Here is a 20799-nt window from a genome sequence, read left to right as displayed (position 1 = left end):
TAATTTAAAAAAAAGGTTAACAACAGATAAAAAAAATAAATATAAATAAACATAAAATATTTAAAAACATTGAAACAAACTGTGGCGACACTTAAATAGACTTCCCCGTGCAACGGCTTTCGCTATCAGTAACCCTTTGATGTATAGGGCGAAGAGGTAAAATACTATAGCGCCATTGCGACATTTAATAAATCGGCACCGTAAACCCCTAACCTGAGCTATTTTCAACTTTTCTGTCCTCGTAATTGGAGACATTTGGATCAGGGTCCTGGCTGCCGTCCGCAGCCTTCCAGAAAGGATTATTTGCAATATCTTATTCTGCCTTTCCCCGTAATTCATGCAGTGGGAGATAAAGGTCCGGGGAACGGCAGCCATTGGAGTCCCAGGTGATCCCAGTTTGCATCAGGTCAGCAGAATGAAATGCCGAGCGGGAAGCACTTCTCGTAAATCCTCCGCGTCTCTCCATGAGCTCATTTTCATTAACAGCATTTTGAGGTTTTGGAGTTGAAACAGAGTCTGATGTGAGCGGTGGGCTGGAGCGTAACATTTTGGAGTGGGATTAAGCTGAGACTAAGGGCGAGGTTCTGATCCTGGGCTCCTATACTTAACAAATTTTAATTCCGCCTCTAGTCTGTCCCCAAGATCTAAACCAACAGAGTGAGGAGCCGAGAGCCATTTATCTTCATAACAAGCGCTACCTGTTTCATGCTCTATTCATCAAGATTGTGTTGGTATCTTATTATGTTCCACTATATATTGTACCGTAATGTAATATTGTGTCTCATTGGTACATGGAATGATTTAAAGTGTACCTGTTGCCTGCCCACAACGGAGAGGTCATGTTATGGGCTGAACCAGTACTTATCCAGTTCACTAAGAACAAGTGACATCACTGAGACCCAAGTTAATATTCAGGTTGCTAAGAACTAGTGACATCACTGTGATGTCATTAGTTCCTAGTGATTTGAGTGACTGTATATTGATTTCAGCTAAGAGCTGTGATCTTTATACTGCAACGTACATTTGGGTCTCGGTGTTGTGGTCAATTTGCCGTTTGAGTCCTGTTAAATGCTGCATTTTGGCAGGACTTTCATAATTATCGTTTCATTTTATCGATTTCCGTGTGAAGGCATTTTTGCACATCTCATGTTACCTGAATAAATGCTGAATTATGTGCACTTCATTTATACATGTGTGTGCTATTATCTTGCGGTAGAGTAATTCTGTCTTCTTGGGAAGAACGCGTCTGTTTAACCCTTTCCCTGCGGCTGCAGACCCGGAGGGTAAAGAACAAGTTGTTTTTCTGAGTACGCGAGAAGTGGAGTGCCCTCAAGACAAGTGCCAGGCCCTAGATTCGGAGGCATCGTCCCCTCTCTAGCTGCTCTCTGCGGTGACTCTTTGACTTATGGCATTGTGTGCTCCACAAACGGAGGCATGGAGACACATCTAGAGGGGTTGCGAGGATGCCTGGAGTACACTTGTGTTAAGCTGAATTGATTGAATTTTAATGGCTATTAGAGGCCATGAATAGCAATGATTTTATGGGGTATCTTGTGCAGGCTCCACATTAACGAGCCGAGAGCCGGATTGTGCAGCTGTTGAGTTTAATATGGATTCCTCGCCCTGGGTTTTCTGCACGCTCTGTTCTCTATTCTTAACCCTTTACTCTATTTGCGCACTTTTCTCTTCGGCTTTTATGCCGTACACATATGCACTTTCTGATGTACTTTTCCCTTTTTACCTATGTATAGACACATACTAACCTATATGCAGGAAAGATAAGTAGTTGTAGCTTCTTCAATAAAGTCGACTGTTTTAAGTATATTTACATTTTTTATGGAGACACTGGCCGTTTGTAAAAATTTGCAAAAATGCCAAGTGCTGTTTTTTGACATGATGAGCAGGAAGCCCATGGAACCGCTCCCTGCGTCACGTCTGTGTGATTGGGGCAACTGTTTGCGTTTTTGGTGAGAAGATCCAGGTACATTTTATATGGAGCATGTAATAAGTGTATAATAAAACACTGACACATATGATAAACTCAGTCCAGATGGCTCCTAATTCTCACGATATTTATAAAAATGATGAGGTCAGAATGATCAGTATTGTAGAAGACAAAAACTGCTAGATTGATTTTCCTTGCAAACCGTTCTTCCTCTGCTGAGCCGCTCTGTCAGTCTCTACATTGGCTGCCTGTATTTAAACGAATCCAATATAAAATTCTTCTACTAACATACAAGGCCGTCAACAAAATTGCACAGACATAAATCTCCTCACTTGTCTCATAATATCTCCCTACTCGACACTTCCGTTCTGCACAAGATCTGCGTCTCTCTTCCACTCTCATTACTTTCTCTCATTCCCAGTTACAGGACTTTTTTTCGGGCTGCACCCACGTTGTGGAATTCCCTCCCTCGCACAGTAAGACTTTCCTCTAGTCTTCAAACCTTCAAGCGTTCACTGAAAACCCACCTCTTCAGACAAGTTTATGATATTCCTCAGCCACCATCTTAATTTCTTTAGATTACCCTATTACCATCCTCTACACTGCTAACGCAAGACAACAACCTTCTGACCAACACTGCAACACACACCCCCCACTCAGTACTTTTACCTTTGCGTTCTAGCTGGTCCAGTGTGCAATATGATGTAGCACATGCCCTTGTGTTTCTAACTCCCATTGTCCTATAGATTGTAAGCTTGCGAGCAGGGTTCTCTTACCTCTCTGTCTGTATGTATTACCCAGTATTGTCTTATTAATGTTTGTTCCCAAATGTAAAGCGCTACAGAATCTGCTGGCGCTATATAAATAAATGTTGATGATGATGATGATGAAGGATAGTATTAGTGTTAGTAGACGTGACTAAGGGTTAGATTTACTAAAACTTCTAAAAAGCATATGTGGAGGTGTTGCCCATAGCATTCAATTAGTTTCCAGCGATCATATTCTAGGATGCACAAGATAAATGATCGCTAGATTCTGATTGGTTGCTATGGGAAACAGCTCCAGTTTTCCTTTTTAGAAGTCTTAGTAAATCTGCCTCTAAATATAAAAAGCCACTTCAGATTCCGCTACCAGTTTACAGTTGGTAAATAACCATTTTTGACCTTCGAAGGCTTCCAAAGCATCTGTACCGTAAATCTCACGTGACTCAACATATATTATCACTGGGCGTTTAATGGCAGCGGAAAATAATTGCATTATTTCTTTTACTAATGTGTTTTGTATAATTGGATCAGATTTTGTTTCCCTAGAAACTGTTTGCAGCAACCTGAATATTATGTTGCAGTTCCAGGTTTTGATACTGGCTGGGTTAACGTGCCAGAAAATGTGTATAATGAACATGGTGAGACCCGCGCAGCTAATCCAGGGGCCGGGCCCACGCATCAACATGAAAGTCACAGTTTTTGCTGGGTTCAACTTAATGAGTCATTGTAACGTTCAATAGCTTCTTTCTGTGAGTGTCTTATTCCGGAGAGAGCTAAATTTAGGGGCTTTCAGACTCCCAGAACCAAATCAAAATCACATGATTTGTGGCCACTTCAGGTCAAAGGTTAATGTCCATGACATCACACGTGCTTTCTAAATGTCCCATTTGTAGACCAGTCCCAGAACGGGTTAAATCTTTTTTTCTATTGGGTTGTATTAGATTAAAATGATAATTCTACAAAATTACAAACACAAATCATTTTTAGTTTTGTTTTACTAGTTTTTGAATCCCCGATGTATGAAACAATAATTACTATCTGTCATGATTTTCCTCTCTCATAAACAGTTTAAGTGTCTGTCTGTAACCATGTGGCAGGACTGGTATAAGGGGGGATATTTCAATAAGTAAGATTCACTTCTGTGAGAGTCAGACAAGGAAACAACAGTTTTACTAGATTTTGAAATCTTTTTTAGCAACCAAAATATAACAAATGATCCCTAATTGACTTGATTTCATGCCTGTTCTCCCCTCTCAGGGGCCGTCTCCACCAACTAGATTTGCTCATAAGTGTACGAGGAGATCAAGGGACATGAAGAGGCTCAATGTTCAAAAGTGTAAAAGTCACATCAAATGTCCAACCTACTAACACTATATTATCACCTTTCTTTAAATAATGGGACTGTCTGTATTACATGTGTCCTGAGAGTGGGGGGACACCGGGACTGTCTGTATTACATGTGTCCTGATAGTGAGGGGACACCGGAGCTGTCTTTATTACACGTGTCCTGAGAGTGAGGGGACATCGGGACTGTCTGTATTACACGTGTCCTGAGAGTGAGGGGACACCGGGGGTGTCTGTATTACACGTGTCCTGAGAGTGAGGGGACATCAGGACTGTCTGTATTACATGTGTCCTGAGAGTGAGGGGACACCGGAGCTGTCTTTATTACATGTGTCCTGAGAGTGAGGGGACACCGGGACTGTCTGTATTACATTTGTCCTGAGAGTGAGGGGATATCGGGACTGTCTGTATTACAAGTGTCCTAAAGAGTGAGGGGACACCGGGACTGTCTGTATTACATGTGTCCTGAGAGTAAGGGGACACGGGACTGTCTGTATTACATGTGTCCTTAGAGTGAGGGGACACCGGGACTGTCTGTATTACATGTGTCCTGAGAGTGAGGGGACACGGGACTGTCTGTATTACATGTGTCCTGAGAGTGAGGAAACACCGGGACTGTCTGTATTACATGTGTCCTGAGAGTGAGGGGACACCGGGACTGTCTGTATTACATGTGTCCTGAGAGTGAGGGGACACCGGGACTGTCTGTATTACATGTGTCCTGAGAGTGAGGGGACACCGGGACTGTCTGTATTACATGTGTCCTGAGAGTGAGGAGACACCGGGACTGTCTGTAGTACATGTGTCCTGAGAGTGAGGGGACACTGGGACTGTCTGTATTACATGTGTCCTGAGAGTGAGGAGACACCAGGACTGTCTGTATTACATGTGGCACCTTTGTGTGTTAGAAGCTTTGTTTAACATTGAACAAAGTGCAGCTAATAATTTGCTTCTCTGCCAACGTGCATCAGGAAGGAGCATAATGCGTCTCGTTTAAAGTTCAGGACAAAATCTGATCTCCATCAAAAATCAAGTTTTTTGTTTGCAGAGTGGATAAGGCCGCCCCTCTTCACATTAAGGAATACCAAATAATGCATCCTCTCTGGTTACTGACTGGTGTACAATCCTGCCCCATTGATGGATACATTGGATAATGTTGTGTGGTAGATAAGCTCTGCGCTGTCAGTGCTGAGTCAGAATCTGCTCTGTGCCGGGTTGTCTGATTTACTAACCCTGTGATCCCTGTGTCAGGCACCGCTCTCAGTGTCAGATAACCTGCACAAAGTTATTCCGGTCCCACTAGTGCTTTCTCCTCCATCTCCAATAGGTCAGATTCTCCCAGGATCAGATAAGCAATGTAAGACACAGTCTATTTCACTAACACATAATCAGATACTGGGAAGTCTCAGGTTGTCTCAGCCTGCGGTGGACGGTTTCACAGGATTGGTAGTTTGATTAGTGATAAGGGATTAAACAAGTTGGGCTGCACGGTGGCTCAGTGGTTAGCACTTCTGCCTCACAGCACTAGGGTCTTGAGTTCGATTCCCGACCATAGCCTTATCTGTGTGAAGTTTATATGTTCTCCCCGTGTTTGCGTGGGTTTCCTCTGGGTGCTCCAGTTTCCTCTCACACTCCAAAAACATACTGGTAGGTTAATTGGCTGCTATCAAAATTGTCCTTGGCCTCTGTGTGTGTGTGTATGTTAGGGAATTTAGACTGTAAGCTCCAATAGGGCAGGGACTGATGTGAGTGAGTTCTCTGTACAGCGCTGCGGAATTAGTGACGCTATATAAATAACTGATGATGTAGAGTCCATGAAATGTATTTTTATTGGTATCCTTTATATAATGCCAGCAGTCACAGCTTTATCCAAACTTGCCAGACCCTGCACCAATAGAGCTTACAATCTAGTTTTCTTACTGTATTCAGGGTTAGTGTATTCAGAAACCAGTTAGTCCACATGAACATGATATGAGCATGGGCTGAAATTACAACGGATGTGAGCTACCAAGCTTATCATGGAAATGAAATGTTTGATGCCAGGATAGGCAGAGGCTCTTATTTATTATAAAACACCAACATCTTCTGCAGAGCTGTACAGACTAAGTGATACATATAGGGCATAAGAGCTTACCATCTAAAGGTGAGTGGAGCGAGTTTTTATGTGGCTGACTGAAAACATGTGTTTTGAGGGAGGATTTAAAAGCTTGGAGACTTTGAGTGTCTGGTTGCTTGAGGAAGAGAATCAGAGACTAGATCCTGGAGATATGAGTGGGAAGAGAATCAGAGACTCTATCCTGGAGATATAAGTGGGAAGAGAATCAGAGACTAGATCATGGAGATATGAGTGGGAAGAGAATCAGAGACTAGATCCTGGAGATATGAGTGGGAAGAGAATCAGAGACTCTATCCTGGAGATATGAGTGGGAAGAGAATCAGAGAGTAGATCCTGGAGATATGAGTGGGAAGAGAATCAGAGACTAGATCCTGGAGATATGAGTGGGAAGAGAATCAGAGACTAGATCCTGGAGATATGAGTGGGAAGAGAATCAGAGACTCTATCCTGGAGACATGAGTAGGAAGAGAATCAGAGACTAGACCCTGAAGATATGAGTAGGAAGAGAATCAGAGACTAGATCCTGGAGATATGAGTGGTAAGAGAATCAGAGACTAGATCCTGGAGATATGAGTAGGAAGAGAATCAGGGACTAGATCCTGGAGATATGAGTGGTAAGAGAATCAGAGACTAGATCCTGGAGATATGAGTGGGAAGAGAATCAGAGACTAGATCCTGGAGATATGAGTGGGAAGAGAATCAGAGACTAGATCCTGGAGATATGAGTAGGAAGAGAATCAGAGACTAGATCCTGGAGATATGAGTGGTAAGAGAATCAGAGACTAGATCCTGGAGACATGAGTAGGAAGAGAATCAGAGACTCGATCCTGGAGATATGAGTGGTAAGAGAATCAGAGACTAGATCCTGGAGATATGAGTGGGAAGAGAATCAGAGACTAGATCCTGGAGATATGAGTAGGAAGAGAATCTATCCTGGAGATATGAGTGGGAAGAGAATCAGAGACTCGATCCTGGAGATATGAGTGGGAAGAGAATCAGAGACTAGATCCTGGAGATATGAGTAGGAAGAGAATCAGAGACTAGATCCTGGAGATATGAGTGGTAAGAGAATCAGAGACTAGATCCTGGAGATATGAGTGGGAAGAGAATCAGAGACTAGATCCTGGAGATATGAGTGGGAAGAGAATCAGAGAATCTATCCTGGAGATATGAGTGGGAAGAGAATCAGAGACTAGATCCTGGAGATATGAGTAGGAAGAGAATCAGAGACTGGTTCCTGGAGATATGAGTGGTAAGAGAATCAGAGACTAGATCCTGGAGACATGAGTAGGAAGAGAATCAGAGACTCGATCCTGGAGATATGAGTGGTAAGAGAATCAGAGACTAGATCCTGGAGATATGAGTGGGAAGAGAATCAGAGACTAGATCCTGGAGATATGAGTGGGAAGAGAATCAGAGAATCTATCCTGGAGATGTGAGTGGGAAGATAATCAGAGACTAGATCCTGGAGATATGAGTAGGAAGAGAATCAGAGACTAGATCCTGGAGATATGAGTGGGAAGAGAATCAGAGACTAGATCCTGGAGATATGAGTAGGAAGAGAATCAGAGACTAGATCCTGGAGATATGAGTGGGAAGAGAATCAGAGACTAGATCCTGGAGATATGAGTGGGAAGAGAATCAGAGTCTAGATCCTGGAGATATGAGTGGGAAGAGGTGACGTGTAGAGTGGAGGCTCCGTTTACGGGAATGCCTAGAGATAAGGAAAAGATGAAAGGAGGTGTGAGGTTGCCGAGGGCTTTGTTGGTTAAGGCTGGGTACACACTACAGGGTTTTCACCCAGTTATCTGGCCAATCACACGATAAACGACCGTTTGCCCGATATCGCATTAGTGTGTACACTACAATGATGATCAATTATTATTCCATAGCACATTGTATCATTTGATTTGATTTTATAAACAGTCTAAAAATCTCATTCAACGAGCAGTGTAGGCAGATCTCTATGCAGTGTGCAGAGTCAAAGTCTTTTCAGACGATGGTTATGACAGTTGAAGAGCACAGATCTGACGGTAAATTGTGTAACCTGTGTATAGTGTGTACACATGAATCAGCATGTTCATCGGGACTTTCAGTCATTGGTAAAATCGTTAACGATATTGCATTGGGAGGAATTTATCAAAGTGTGTCCCCAGCCTTAGAATAGGATTTTGAAGTGAATCCTGTGTGTAATATGGAGCCAGTGTCATCACTGATAAAACAGAATGTGCTGGAGGATTTGTGTATGAGCCAAGCTGCAGAATACATAGCAAATAGGAGAAGAGTCTGTCTGGTAAGCTGTAGACCACAGGACAGTGTTGCAATAATCTAGTCGGGAAAGGATTAGATAGACCATCGTCAGCATTTAGATAATACTGAAAACCAAAGGAGTGAGTAAGATAACCGAGGACATTTTTATAGATGGAGAAAGACAGAGCTTTGTGGTACACGGACAGATGGAAGACGAGAGGAGGATATAGAGCTGGAATGACAGACACTAACTGTACAGAGAGATAGGAAGTGATACAAGGTAGCGCAAGACCTTGGATTCCCAAAGAAGAGAGCAGCCAAGAGGGATTGACTGTGTCAAAGGCTGCGGATGTTCAATTCCAACAAGTGTGGAGTCAATATTTTAGATTAGGTCATTGTCTATGTTAGTAAGGGCTGTTTATGTGGATTAATAGGAATGATAAACAAATTGTAGAGAATTAGAGAAAAGATAGGTTGACAAGTCCAAATAAACACACTTTATAGTTGAGTATTGAGACTGGGGGATGGCTGGAGAGGGGTGACGGCTCAGAGAGGGCTTTTTTAATGAATGGTTTGATGACAGCACATTTATAGGAATATGGGAAGGTGCCAGTGGAAAGAGATGAGCTAAAGAAAGATGTTACCATTGGGATAAATGTTGTGGAGAGAGGAGGAATGACATGAGAAGGAATGGGATCAGGAGAAGAGACACTAGGGTGGGGCTTGAAGAGAAAACAGCAGGGGAACGTTCTGATGAGAAACTGGGCGAGAGGAAAGAAAAAGATTGGGCAGACAGTGGTAGTTGTAAGTCACATCCATGTCTAATATTTCCATTAAACTTGATGCTGGATATAGGAGATGGAGAATGGAATTGAAAGCATTTAAAACCTTTTTGGGATTGTGGGCCTGCATGGCTATGAGAGAGGAGAGGTAAGATTGATTTGCAGATGTTTAGGTTGTCTTATCTTGTATGAAGTCCTCTCTAGAATGGTTTTTTACTCCAACGTTGTTCGACCACCTGATAGAAGCTTTTCATTTTGTTGTGCTTAGTTTCCCATGTTTTCCGGATAGTGTGACATGGATGGACTTAGTAAGAAGGGCTATTGTTTTCAAAATGATTGTGTTTGTATGTAACAGCGAGGTCAGAGTCAGTGAAGGACAAATCAGGAGAAGATATTGAAGAGTGTCAGATAGATGTCGCAGGTCTGTTAGTGTCTGTCCACGTTACAGCAGGAGATACAGGAGGAGAGTGTAAGGCTGGGTACACCCTGGAGCTTTTTCGCCCAATAATCGTGCAAATCGGCCAACATACGACCGTTCAGTCGGATGTCATGTTATTGTGTATAATCACACAATGGTCAAAAGTCGTCCCAAAGTGGTGATTGTCGCTTATTTTGGTTGGTCATACTGTTTAATAATCTCGTTCCAATCACTTTCCGATCATGTAGTGTGTATGATGCCGCGAGCAACTGCCGATAGTTCCTTAAACTGCAAATCTTTTCAGGGCGTGTGTAGGTCAATTTCTGATGTTCTGCCCAGTATTTAAATTTCTTGGCAATACCGCTGCAGGGACGTCATATTCCTTTTCAGTGTGTATGAAATCAAAATCTTTTAACACCACAATATGGCTGTGAAAAGCTGCTTCACAGATGGTCGTTCTTTCGTTAATAGTTTAAAACGTGTCTAGTGTGTACACATAAATCACATGAGCGATCGGCACCTTCAGTCGTAGGTACAATCGTTGTAGACACATCGGTCGAAAAATTCTCCAGTGTGTATCTAGCCTTAGGCTGAATATAGTGTGATCAGACAGTGGGATAGCAGACTTGTAAACATTAGATAGAGAGCAGAGGCGTAAAGACTGGGTCAAGTGTGCGACTCCTGATTTGTGGAATATCCTTAGTCTGCAGAATTTTACGTGTTTGCGTGTGTGTGTGTGTGCGCGTGTGTGTGTGTGCGCGCGCGTGCGTGTGTGTGTTGTGTTTTGTTTTGCTTTTTGTTAAATAACTAGTAAAACAAAGTCATAGGAGGACACTGTGGAGCTGATTTAACGTTGGGTGCAAACTTTGCCCGGGTGCAGAATTTTCCTCAGGGCAGTCCATGTTGCACCCATGGCGTGTAAACGTGACAGCCACAGAGGAAGGGACCTGGGGGTTCTAGTGTCAGGTGATATAATGTAACAGCCACAGAGGAAGGGACCTGGGGGTTCTAGTGTCAGGTGATATAATGTAACAGCCACAGAGGAAGGGACCTGGGGGTTCTAGTGTCAGGTGATATAATGTAACAGCCACAGAGGAAGGGACCTGGGGGTTCTAGTGTCAGGTGATATAATGTAACAGCCACAGAGGAAGGGACCTGGGGGTTCTAGTGTCAGGTGATATAATGTAACAGCCACAGAGGAAGCGGCCTGGGGGTTCTAGTGTCAGGTGATATAATGTAACAGCCACAGAGGAAGGGACCTGGGGGTTCTAGTGTCAGGTGATATAATGTAACAGCCACAGAGGAAGGGACCTGGGGGTTCTAGTGTCAGGTGATATAATGTAACAGCCACAGAGGAAGGGACCTGGGGGTTCTAGTGTCAGGTGATATAATGTAACAGCCACAGAGGAAGGGACCTGGGGGTTCTAGTGTCAGGTGATATAATGTAACAGCCACAGAGGAAGGGACCTGGGGGTTCTACTGTCAGGTGATATAATTAACAGCCACAGAGGAAGGGACCTGGGGGTTCTAGTGTCAGGTGATATAATGTAACAGCCACAGAGGAAGGGACCTGGGGGTTCTAGTGTCAGGTGATATAATGTAACAGCCACAGAGGAAGGGACCTGGGGGTTCTAGTGTCAGGTGATATAATGTAACAGCCACAGAGGAAGGGACCTGGGGGTTCTACTGTCAGGTGATATAATTAACAGCCACAGAGGAAGGGACCTGGGGGTTCTAGTGTCAGGTGATACAATGGAACAGCCACAGCGGAAGGGACCTGGGGATTCTAGTGTCAGGTGATACAATGAAACAGAGGCAGAGGAAAGGACTTGGGAGTTCTAGTGTCAGGTGATATGAAGGTCGGTGCAGTCAGCAGTGGAAAGAGTCAGTAGGATACCTGGTTATATAGGTATTAGTAGCAAGAAGAGGGGGGTTTATCACCACTCTATAAGTCGCTGGTAAGACCTCACCCCGAGTACTGTATATGGGTCTGGGGGCTCTATCTCCAAAAACACATTAGTAAAATTGTAAACATTAACATTGGGGGACTAACATGGGGCAGGGGCTGTATAACGAAACGTATCAGGAAAGACTTGTAGAGCTTAGAGGAGAGAAGGGACGTAGGGGATGTGGGAGGAAAGTATGTTTATAATAGAATAGATATTTATATAAATAATGGTTTTCTAGAACAAGGGGACACACTGTGACATTGGGGGAAGACTGAGAGGGAACATTATGAAAATGTTTTATACAGAAGGGAGATAGATCCCTGGAATAGTCTCCCAGCAGCTGTGCTGGGGGCTCATACTGTAATATAATAAGGATGAACGGGACAAACATACGGCTTTGTTTACATCTTACAAAATATATTTTAAAAATGATATTTACAGATGAACGGAGATCTGGGGAAGTGACATAGAAGCCTCCAGCTACACACATAATGATGTGATAGGTGTATTTTACACAGCGCTTTGCAGACAGCGAGTACCCTGGTTTTGCTGATGTTCCCACTCTTGTCCTTTTATGGTGAGAGGCTCCCTGACACTATTGGGGGGGAGTAGAGAGTCGGTGAATAACTTGGGGAGGGGGGTTACAATGTATCTGTGTGAGTCACATCTCCAGAGTTCAGGAGTTCAGTTCACAGCAGAGAAAACACAGTCAGCCCTCACAGATCTCCCAGCTGTATCTCTTTATCCCCCCCCCCCCCAGAGGCTTGTCACAGGAAACTGAGGGTGTCGGTAATACCGCCACCCCCCCCCCCCCCCCCCCCCTGCTCCACAGTCCTGAGGGGCTCCCCTGTACAAGCCCCAAACTTCTTCTGAGTCAGCCCATCAGCGCTGCCCTCTGAGTACAGGAAATTGCTGTCTCGTTTGTCTATATTAATATTCTCCCCTATGAAATGTTTATAAGAAAAACACATTCCCAATATATCTGGGATCTGCGGATTTGGTTCATAGTTGAACTTTTTATCGTTCATGTTCTGAAACTCAAAGTTGTTTTTTTTCTTCTTTAAAGTGAGCCCAATGTGCAAACATGATTCATGAATGTAAAGGGGGGGGTGACATGAAAACAAACCGCTTAGAACGTGGGTGGATTAAATACCTAAAATGCGGGAAAATTTGGAGATGGATTTAAGCTGTATGAGCCACAGAGAGGATTTTTAAGAAGTCACAAATGATTGAGAAGCATAGAAATAGTCATATTATGGGGGGGCCGTACTCTCTGACGCGGTATAACAAGCTTCTTCTCGGAATAAATATGTTACCTCTCTATTCACAAGGACTATATATGTCTCCATTCAGTAATGTATATAGTCCCCAGATTCAGTCCATACATCTGGTGGAAGTTCCATTGCGTCATCCGTGAGGGTTGATGTTAAGATTAAACTGGTGTCAGTCTGAAGAGTTGATGATGCTACGGAATTTGCTGGCGCTATATAAATAAATGTTGATGAGGATGATGAGGTCCAACGTAAAGACCCTCCAGATACTGGATATAGAGGAACGACTTGCTACGGGGGTCTATAGGCAGATAAGGTTCTTGGCTGCTGTCAGCTTCTAGTTGGTACATATTGAAATGCTAATGCTAATTACTATTGTATATGTCCGTTGCTATTTCCTCTGTGCTCTGCTACGACCATTTCGAGCTCCTTGAGTCGTTGTCTATGGCCCATGCCCCAAAGAGCCTATTCTCTGTTTAGGTGAATATGAAAATGAAACATTGATGGTGAGTATTAGTGTGTAATCCGTGTTTGTGCCAGAGAAAGGTTGGCAGAGAAAGGCAGTTATAGATAGACTACGGCTGAGCACCAATAATGTATTAAAGGGGGGTTCCCTGGAGGCCCCCAAATTTATACTCTTTGGGGTTTGTTTTGTTTTATAACCTCAATCTCTATGAAGACCACTGTTTGGGTATATTTTGTTACAGAGGTATCTGCATGCTCTTGGGTAATGAAAAGCTGCCCTGTTAAAAGTTCATCACGGCTCCAGTTCACCGTCACCTCCTGAATATCCGTCTTGTGGAAAGAATGAGTCTCTGGGGTCACCCACAAACCACTGACTGCCCCTGGAAATATCTTGTCCCACAAAACAAAACCTAGGTGCAGTTAGGGGCCTGTCTATGTACCCAGGAAGGTGTGCCCTTATCCATTCGCCTCCTTCATTCAGAAGATGCAGAAATCCTCACACCCCCTCTTCAGATGACACCACTGTCGAACACCCCCCCCCCCCTTCCCCATGGGCTTCCGCTACAAAAAGAAACAGGATTTGCTCAAAAATAGGAGCGTGACATCACAAAACGAATGGCCTAGACTGGCGGATTGGATGGCTGCGTTAATGTGAAGTTCAAAGCTGCCACCTACAAAAAGGACAGAGATAGACTCAGGATGTGCCGGAAAAATTAGACGACTTTGACCTCTCTTCACCCGGAGCTAATGATCCCACTTGGTGAATAAAGAAGGTTTTTATTTTCCACAACAATACTGAAGATCTTTCTGCACATTCTTACCAGGACTTGGATAATATCGACCCAATCTTCTCAATTTGTCATTTAGGTATTTAGTGTCTCTACTATAGCAATTTTTACATGTTTCCCACTATCATACCCTGTCTCTAGTGGGCTGACATTGCTGCCTTCTCTCTCTTACATCGCAGGCTTATTAATGCCGATCTGGAGAGCAGACAGAGGTTTTGAGCAGGGACAGGCAGTAACATGTAAGACAGAACAGGAAAGAGGGCTCAGGTCTGTCAGACACTTTCTGTTTGGACGTTCTTGGCAGTAACTGAAAGACGGAATCCCAATTTTCTGTGCTCGGGGTGTTTGTATAAGTCTGTCTCTTTTCCCTAACAGTCTCTCTGCCTGTCTCTCCTACTGTCTGTCTGTCTCTGGCTCCTGCATAGTGTCTGTTAGTATAGATCTATTTTTGTACCTGTTACATGTCAAACCTCAGAATGTTTTTTAGAACTGGTGGATTCATGTTTTGTGAAGTTACAATGTAGTCAGATACTTTGTATCTGCTGCCACCCAAAACTAGAAGCTTCTGGCACAAATTCTTGATTATTTAAATGTGCTTAACTTGGTCAGCGGTTAGATTTAACTTTTCAGGTGCCAGTTTTTATTCTAACACTATAATCTAGTATTTCCTCGTTCAATTAAATCACGTGTCAATCAGTGTGTGGACCAGCATTAAGTTATGAATAACAAGACATTTACATACAGACAAATATACAGTAGATACATTAGTACAGGTAGACAGGATAAGTGAAAATACAATTGGGTTCAGGTAAAAGACACAACAATGGGGAAGCAAGTCAGAGATTTACACCTAATACAGCAGCGTGTATGGTCAAGTATCCCTCTAAGGTAAAAGGGGTTATAGACCAATCAAGCTTAGTTATAGTGGATGCTACAATGTAATGTACGGAGCCAGGCAGGGAGATGTCAGTGTGTGGAGAGGGGATCTGAAGCTGGGAGGGGGGAAGGAATGAGAGGCTGAAAGTATACAAGGAATAGGGTGAGATTTAAGGTAATAGATAAGTAGGTGACTCAGGGATAAGTTATGCACTCACGCCAGAAGCAACGAGGGTGGGAAAAAAAAAGTGTCAATTTCTTGCTTTTATAATGGATTTTAAGTATAAAATCTTAAAATCTTAATTACTAACTGGAGAGACATAATTTGCCTACCTCTGGTATATGAAAACATTGTCCCATAGATTGTAAGCTGGCGAGCACGGCCTTCTTACCTATCTGTCTGTCTGTATTACCCAGTATTGTTTTATTACTGTGTTTGTTACCAATTGTAAAGCGCTACGGAACTTGCTGGCGCTATATAAATAAGTGATGATAATGATGATTTTACAGAGTCTTGTGGTGATACCTCGGACAATCGGCACCTTTCCTTTATACGATAGGGTATACATCTTATTATATCAGGAGATATGTTATCTCAATCTTTCTTACTGGTGATTGTGTAATTGTACCTCCGTTCATAACTTACAAAGCAATTTTATATTATTCTTCTGATCACAAGTGAATGTAAGTTCGCTGCTTTGTGTGTAGAATTCAGAACACATCCGTCATTATGTTCACAACGCCTTCCCTTCCCCAACCTGTTGTATGTGTGTAAATTTACACTTAAATTGTTTCTTCCCTTTCTTCTCTGTTCTGTAAAGCAATTATGAGCTCCTCATTAGTCAAACAGATAAACATAATTAGCTGATAAGGATAAATTGAATGCTGCCTGGGAATAGGAAGACATTAGAGGCCGTTTCGGTGTGGATTTCTTATTTCTCTTTGTGTTGAATTTATTTTTATTTTGAGGTTTCTTTATTTTTTCAACTTATGAAATTATTATTTTTTTATAAAGTTTATTATATATTTTTAGAAGAACCAAGAAGACCTCATGTGGGAAACTTTGTTATTTCAATGTTTTTTTTTCCAAAGACCCATACTGACCAGATTTGTCTGTCTGTCTGTCCATATGTACTCAATCAGCAGGGGTGACATGATGTCACTGTATTATATCTGTGATACAGTGAGCCTAGGGAACTCAGCAGTTTTATATATATATATATATATATATATATATATATATATATATATATATATATATATATTTATTTATTTATATTAGTGAATCTTATTGTTAAACTTTGCCTGCAGTTGATGGCAGTGTCCCCAGAATAGGGGGAGGGGGGCCGTCAGTGACCCCACAATGTTTAGATGGTTATAGACTGACAGCTGCTGACTTCCTCCCTCTGTGTATTCTCAGTTGCTGTTTCTAAAAATGTGACCAAGTCATGTTCTAAACAGCTGTGTTTGTATTTTACTTGGAAACAATCATTTGTAAATGCCGGGAGCGTGCAGGACGCATTTACCTAGATAGAACATGCAAATGATATTTCTTCGGTCCCTCGTTTGTATCTGCTCGTTAGAGAACACACAGCAATAACTATGGAGTATGTTTGTGTCCGTTCACACAGACAGCGCAGCATGATAAATAGCCTCTTGTATGTGTGTTACTCTGTGCTTGTGATACAGGTATAGAAACCCTGCTCTAAATTAAAATAAAATGTTCTCTCCATTGACTGCTCTGTATCTTTACACTAATTATTATTTATTTTTTTCTGAAAGCCTGAAAGCCTGAAAGCCAGTGCTTTCACCCAAGTGCTCGGAAAAAGTGCGAAACTTAAAAAACGTGCACAAGGGTACGGTACATGGCCCTCCTTAAGAAAGGAAGGGCCCTAGTCCACGACCCCCAGATCCAAAAAGGACCCTTAGGGGGCAAGGGTCTTCAGACCCCCTTCGCCGCAAGGCTAGGGGGGTCCCTTTGGCCCTGGGATCCACCGAGGCTTCACCCAGGGCTCAACAGCTAGTCCACCCCCTAAGGGGAGGACCTACGATGTTTTCAGGGGGGCCGGAGCCACAGGACCACACAGCCCCGCCTAGATCTTTCAGGGGGAGAGCCCATAAGGGCCTAACACGCACCCCTAAAATCCAAGTGAAAAAAAACATATAAAAAAAGTGCAAGTGACAAAACGGGTGAGAAAATAAATAGTGCCGTGTATAGCGGCCCCAGTCTTTCGGCCGCGATGTTAACAATTATTCCTGCCTAGCCAAAAGGCCGGGGCAAGGAAGAGTGTGTGGCTGGAAAGTGAGGTCGTGCTATGTGCCATGTTTCAAGTGAGGGCCCCACACCCCAAGTGATAATGGCACCCCTGGGTCACCACTTCAGGGGCACTACTCAGGCTTTCTAACCCACCGGCCTTCTGGCCAGACCAAGCTTTCCCATGGCCCTTTCAGGCGGGCAAGGCCTTACTCGGACAGGTACTCACTTGATCTGAGCCAAAAGGGCGAGAAGCGATGTATCTTTACACTAATTTATCTACCAAGAGCATAAATATCATTGCAGTGGAAGCAGAGGCTGTGTAATGTGTGATGTGCAGAAGTCTCTGACCCCTGAGTTATATCGTGGAGACAAGTAAATAAACAGGGAAGAGGAAGGGGTTAGTCAGTCACCTCCTGTAGGAAAACTAAACCTTGCCCCATAGCGCAGAGCTGAGAGCAGTCAGATCACACATAACAATCCCTAGTCTGGATCTGTGTTGTCTGGTCAGTAATCTCTACTTCCATAGCTGTATGATATGCAAAGTAGATAACCTAGGCTGCGCCTTTCACCCCTCGGCTATGGATCCTCCCTTAGACTGGACGGGGGGGGAGGCAACATCTCTTGCTCCCTTCACTATGGGCGCGTGGCACTGAATAGCGACATCATAGCCCAGCACTCTCCATGTGGGGGCGCTACAGGGACATTGAAAGGTGACACTGGAAAGGTGACATCCATTTCTTTAGGCGCCCCCTAACCATTGGCGCCCCAGGCAACTGCCTATGCTCCCTGACGGTAGCTACGGCTTTGACTATATATGATTTAAGAACACTATTACAAAACCAGCTTAACTACAAATGTACAATACGGATTAAATCAGACACGTGTCACTGGTCCTGCAGGATTATCCCCGTGTGTCTTTCACCAACGTTCTGTAACAATATCATCCAGATAGAAGACCATAGAGTTTGAGGACCATAAACCAGTGGCGCTAAGACATCCAGCGTCTTCTTCATGCGACATGATGTGAATGAGTTCTTTGTACAGCGCTGCGGATTTAGTGGCGCTATATAAATAAATGATGATGATGATGTCCCTTGACAGTCTGTGTCCAAGATTATGCAGGAAAACGGTGCCACAGAAACTCAGTATGTGCTGTGTAAAATAAGAAGTAAATAAAGAGCCTGACACAAAGGTTTTAACGACAGGAGGTGCCCTGAAAGGGCTAAGAGAGGAGTAGAAAGGAAAATTGCTTATATAATAATCATCTAAAACAACATAATTGAAAAGTCTGCAAAGAAAATTTGACATGTGCTGTATACTGGTCAATGGTTACAAATCATCTCATGTTAGGACAAGTTGCATCTTAGAAAGTGCTTACAAAATAAACTTAAAATTAAATCTTGTCATTTAACCCCTGCATGCCAGCAACATTGCTTATACCCCTAAAACGTCTCTAGTAAAATTCCAGGTCGCTGGGGCTTTGGAAGGTCTAATATATGAAGAGATAAGATCCAGGTCCTTGTGTAGATATAAACGTACAGGGGACGTTTGGAGAGTGTTAGGAAACAGAATGCAATTGTGATTTTCAGGGCAGATCTCTTTTCCAAACTCTGCTCATCTGGTTCCTTTAAAGAATGATTAGAACCATACATTGTAACTCTCCTATATGAAGAATGGAGATAAAATTCACTGTTCACAGATATTCCACTTCATATTTGTTAAAATGTGAGGTGCGATGGAGTATTTCAGCCCTCTCCCACACAACATAACTATGATGATTTTGCTTTTAAAACTTGTTTTTTTGTGTGTGTTCTATATTCTTAAATATAAACCTTTTCCTGTAATAAACAGAAAGCATATTTAAAAGTTCACATTTGAGGGTAAATGTATCAAGCTGAGAGTTTTCCGGCGAGTTTGAAATGTGGAGATGTTGCCTATAGCAACCAATCAGATTCTAGTTGTCATTTTGTAGAATGTACTAAATAAATGGTAGCTTGAATCTGATTGGTTTTTCAAACTAGCCAGAAAACTCTCAGCTTGATACATTTATTGCTGTTTTGTCCATGCAGTTCTACTGTGTCTTCCACAGCAGTCAGGTCTTGCTCCACGATGGAGCTCACTCTACTCACTATCTCCAGTGACGGGGGGAGAGAACCTTCTTAATGCTGACATTTTCCTTGTTTCAGACCCTATCTCTGGAATATGAGTTGCTGACATGGATCACACGGGGCCAGTGAGCACAGCACACAGCAAAGAGACCAAAAGTTCGGTTCTGGATGGAAATGGCTTTGCTGAAGTTGGGAAGAAACCGGGGCTGCTGACCGCACCGGCTGGAGGTACAGTACTTTGTATATTCCCTGTACGGGAATCATGGTCTGTGGAATAGGTTTCTAAACCAGGGGAGCGTCCTACAGATTCAAGTGTAGTTACATTATACCAACAGAATGAAATTAATAGAATAACTTCTAATTTACTGACATGCAGGATGATAAAATGCTGACATAGAACGGACTACACTTAATACCTATAGAGCATAAGTCTTTTTAATACTTTTTTAATTTTGCAACTCTGGCACCGTGTTCACCGATTGGATAGATGTGGGATGATATGTTAAAAAGAAAGTAACAAGAATTTGCCATTGTGAAAATGATCATTATTAGTTTGTAGATTGTTGTTTTTTTTAATTGGAATTTTTTTGCCAACTTCCGGATATATTTATTTTGCTTCCATTGTGAACTCAGATACATTGTTATTTGACTTGATAATTCATTACAGGGCTGGAAGTGATATGATGGACAGACAAACTCTATATACGTGAGGAAGGTTATTGTATAAAACACAAACTTCCCAGCATTCTGTCTGGGGTAGAATAGAACATTTGTTACATGTGATTTAAACCTGATGTGAAGGAACTTGAGGGTTTAACACTTCTCTGGATGCTGCACAAGTTTTTATTGATGGTCGGCTATTGAGAAAACCAGCAATGGCCAGTGTTTCAGGCAGTGCTAGGGGGAAACGCCTTTGAAACCAGCAGGGGGGTGTTTTATGGATTTAATTACCTTTGTGGCAGATGCTGAGGTGTGATTGTACACAGGCTGTTAAACTTTAGCGCTGGAGGGTGAAGGAGCCTCTTAATTGATGGTTTCCAGGGCGTACCCCCCTCCCCTTATCCCCCCAATATCCCTCTAATGTTACTTTACCGGAAGATCACCGGGATATTGCGGATGACGCAGTTTCTGCCCCAGCTGATGAAATGTCCGTTGCGCTGATTTGTTTGGATAATTGGAAATGTAGATATCAGAGTGACCACAGGAGACGTTACCAAGATACTGGATAGAAATAAACACCAGAACTCTGTATAACAGTGCACAGGATTCTGTAGATGATGGCAAAGCACAATATAATGGCCTCTAATTTTATATCAAGGTTAAGCAAGTAAAGCATGATATACCAGCCTCTGTTTGCACATCAAAATGTAACCCATTCAGCCCTCTTAATCACTGAGCCTCTGTCTCTTAATCACTGGGCTTCTGCCTCTTAATCACTGGACTTCAGTCTCTTAATCACCGAGCTT

The 20799-nt window shown here is 42.8% G+C and overlaps 1 protein-coding gene across 2 annotated transcripts in view; it reads left to right on the top strand.

Annotated features, from left to right (window-relative positions):
* Nucleotides 1–20799, top strand: part of GLI2 (GLI family zinc finger 2) — a 106151-nt gene that overhangs the window by 10519 nt on the left and 74833 nt on the right. Inside the window, exons 1-2 of one of the 2 annotated variants that reach the window (XM_075181144.1) lie at nt 14087–14171; nt 19412–19561. In XM_075181144.1, the coding sequence (XP_075037245.1) occupies nt 19441–19561 (121 nt within the window). In that variant the 5' untranslated portion in view covers nt 14087–14171; nt 19412–19440. Of the gene's footprint in view, nt 1–14086; nt 14172–19411; nt 19562–20799 lie in introns of those variants that run through there. The other variant, XM_075181143.1, reaches the window with a different exon arrangement.

The sequence above is a fragment of the Mixophyes fleayi genome, chromosome 7, assembly GCF_038048845.1.
Source record: "Mixophyes fleayi isolate aMixFle1 chromosome 7, aMixFle1.hap1, whole genome shotgun sequence".
NCBI classification, from domain to species: domain Eukaryota; kingdom Metazoa; phylum Chordata; class Amphibia; order Anura; family Limnodynastidae; genus Mixophyes; species Mixophyes fleayi.
The sequence above is the reverse complement of the archived record's forward strand: the minus strand, read 5'-3'. Positions and strand labels throughout refer to the sequence as shown.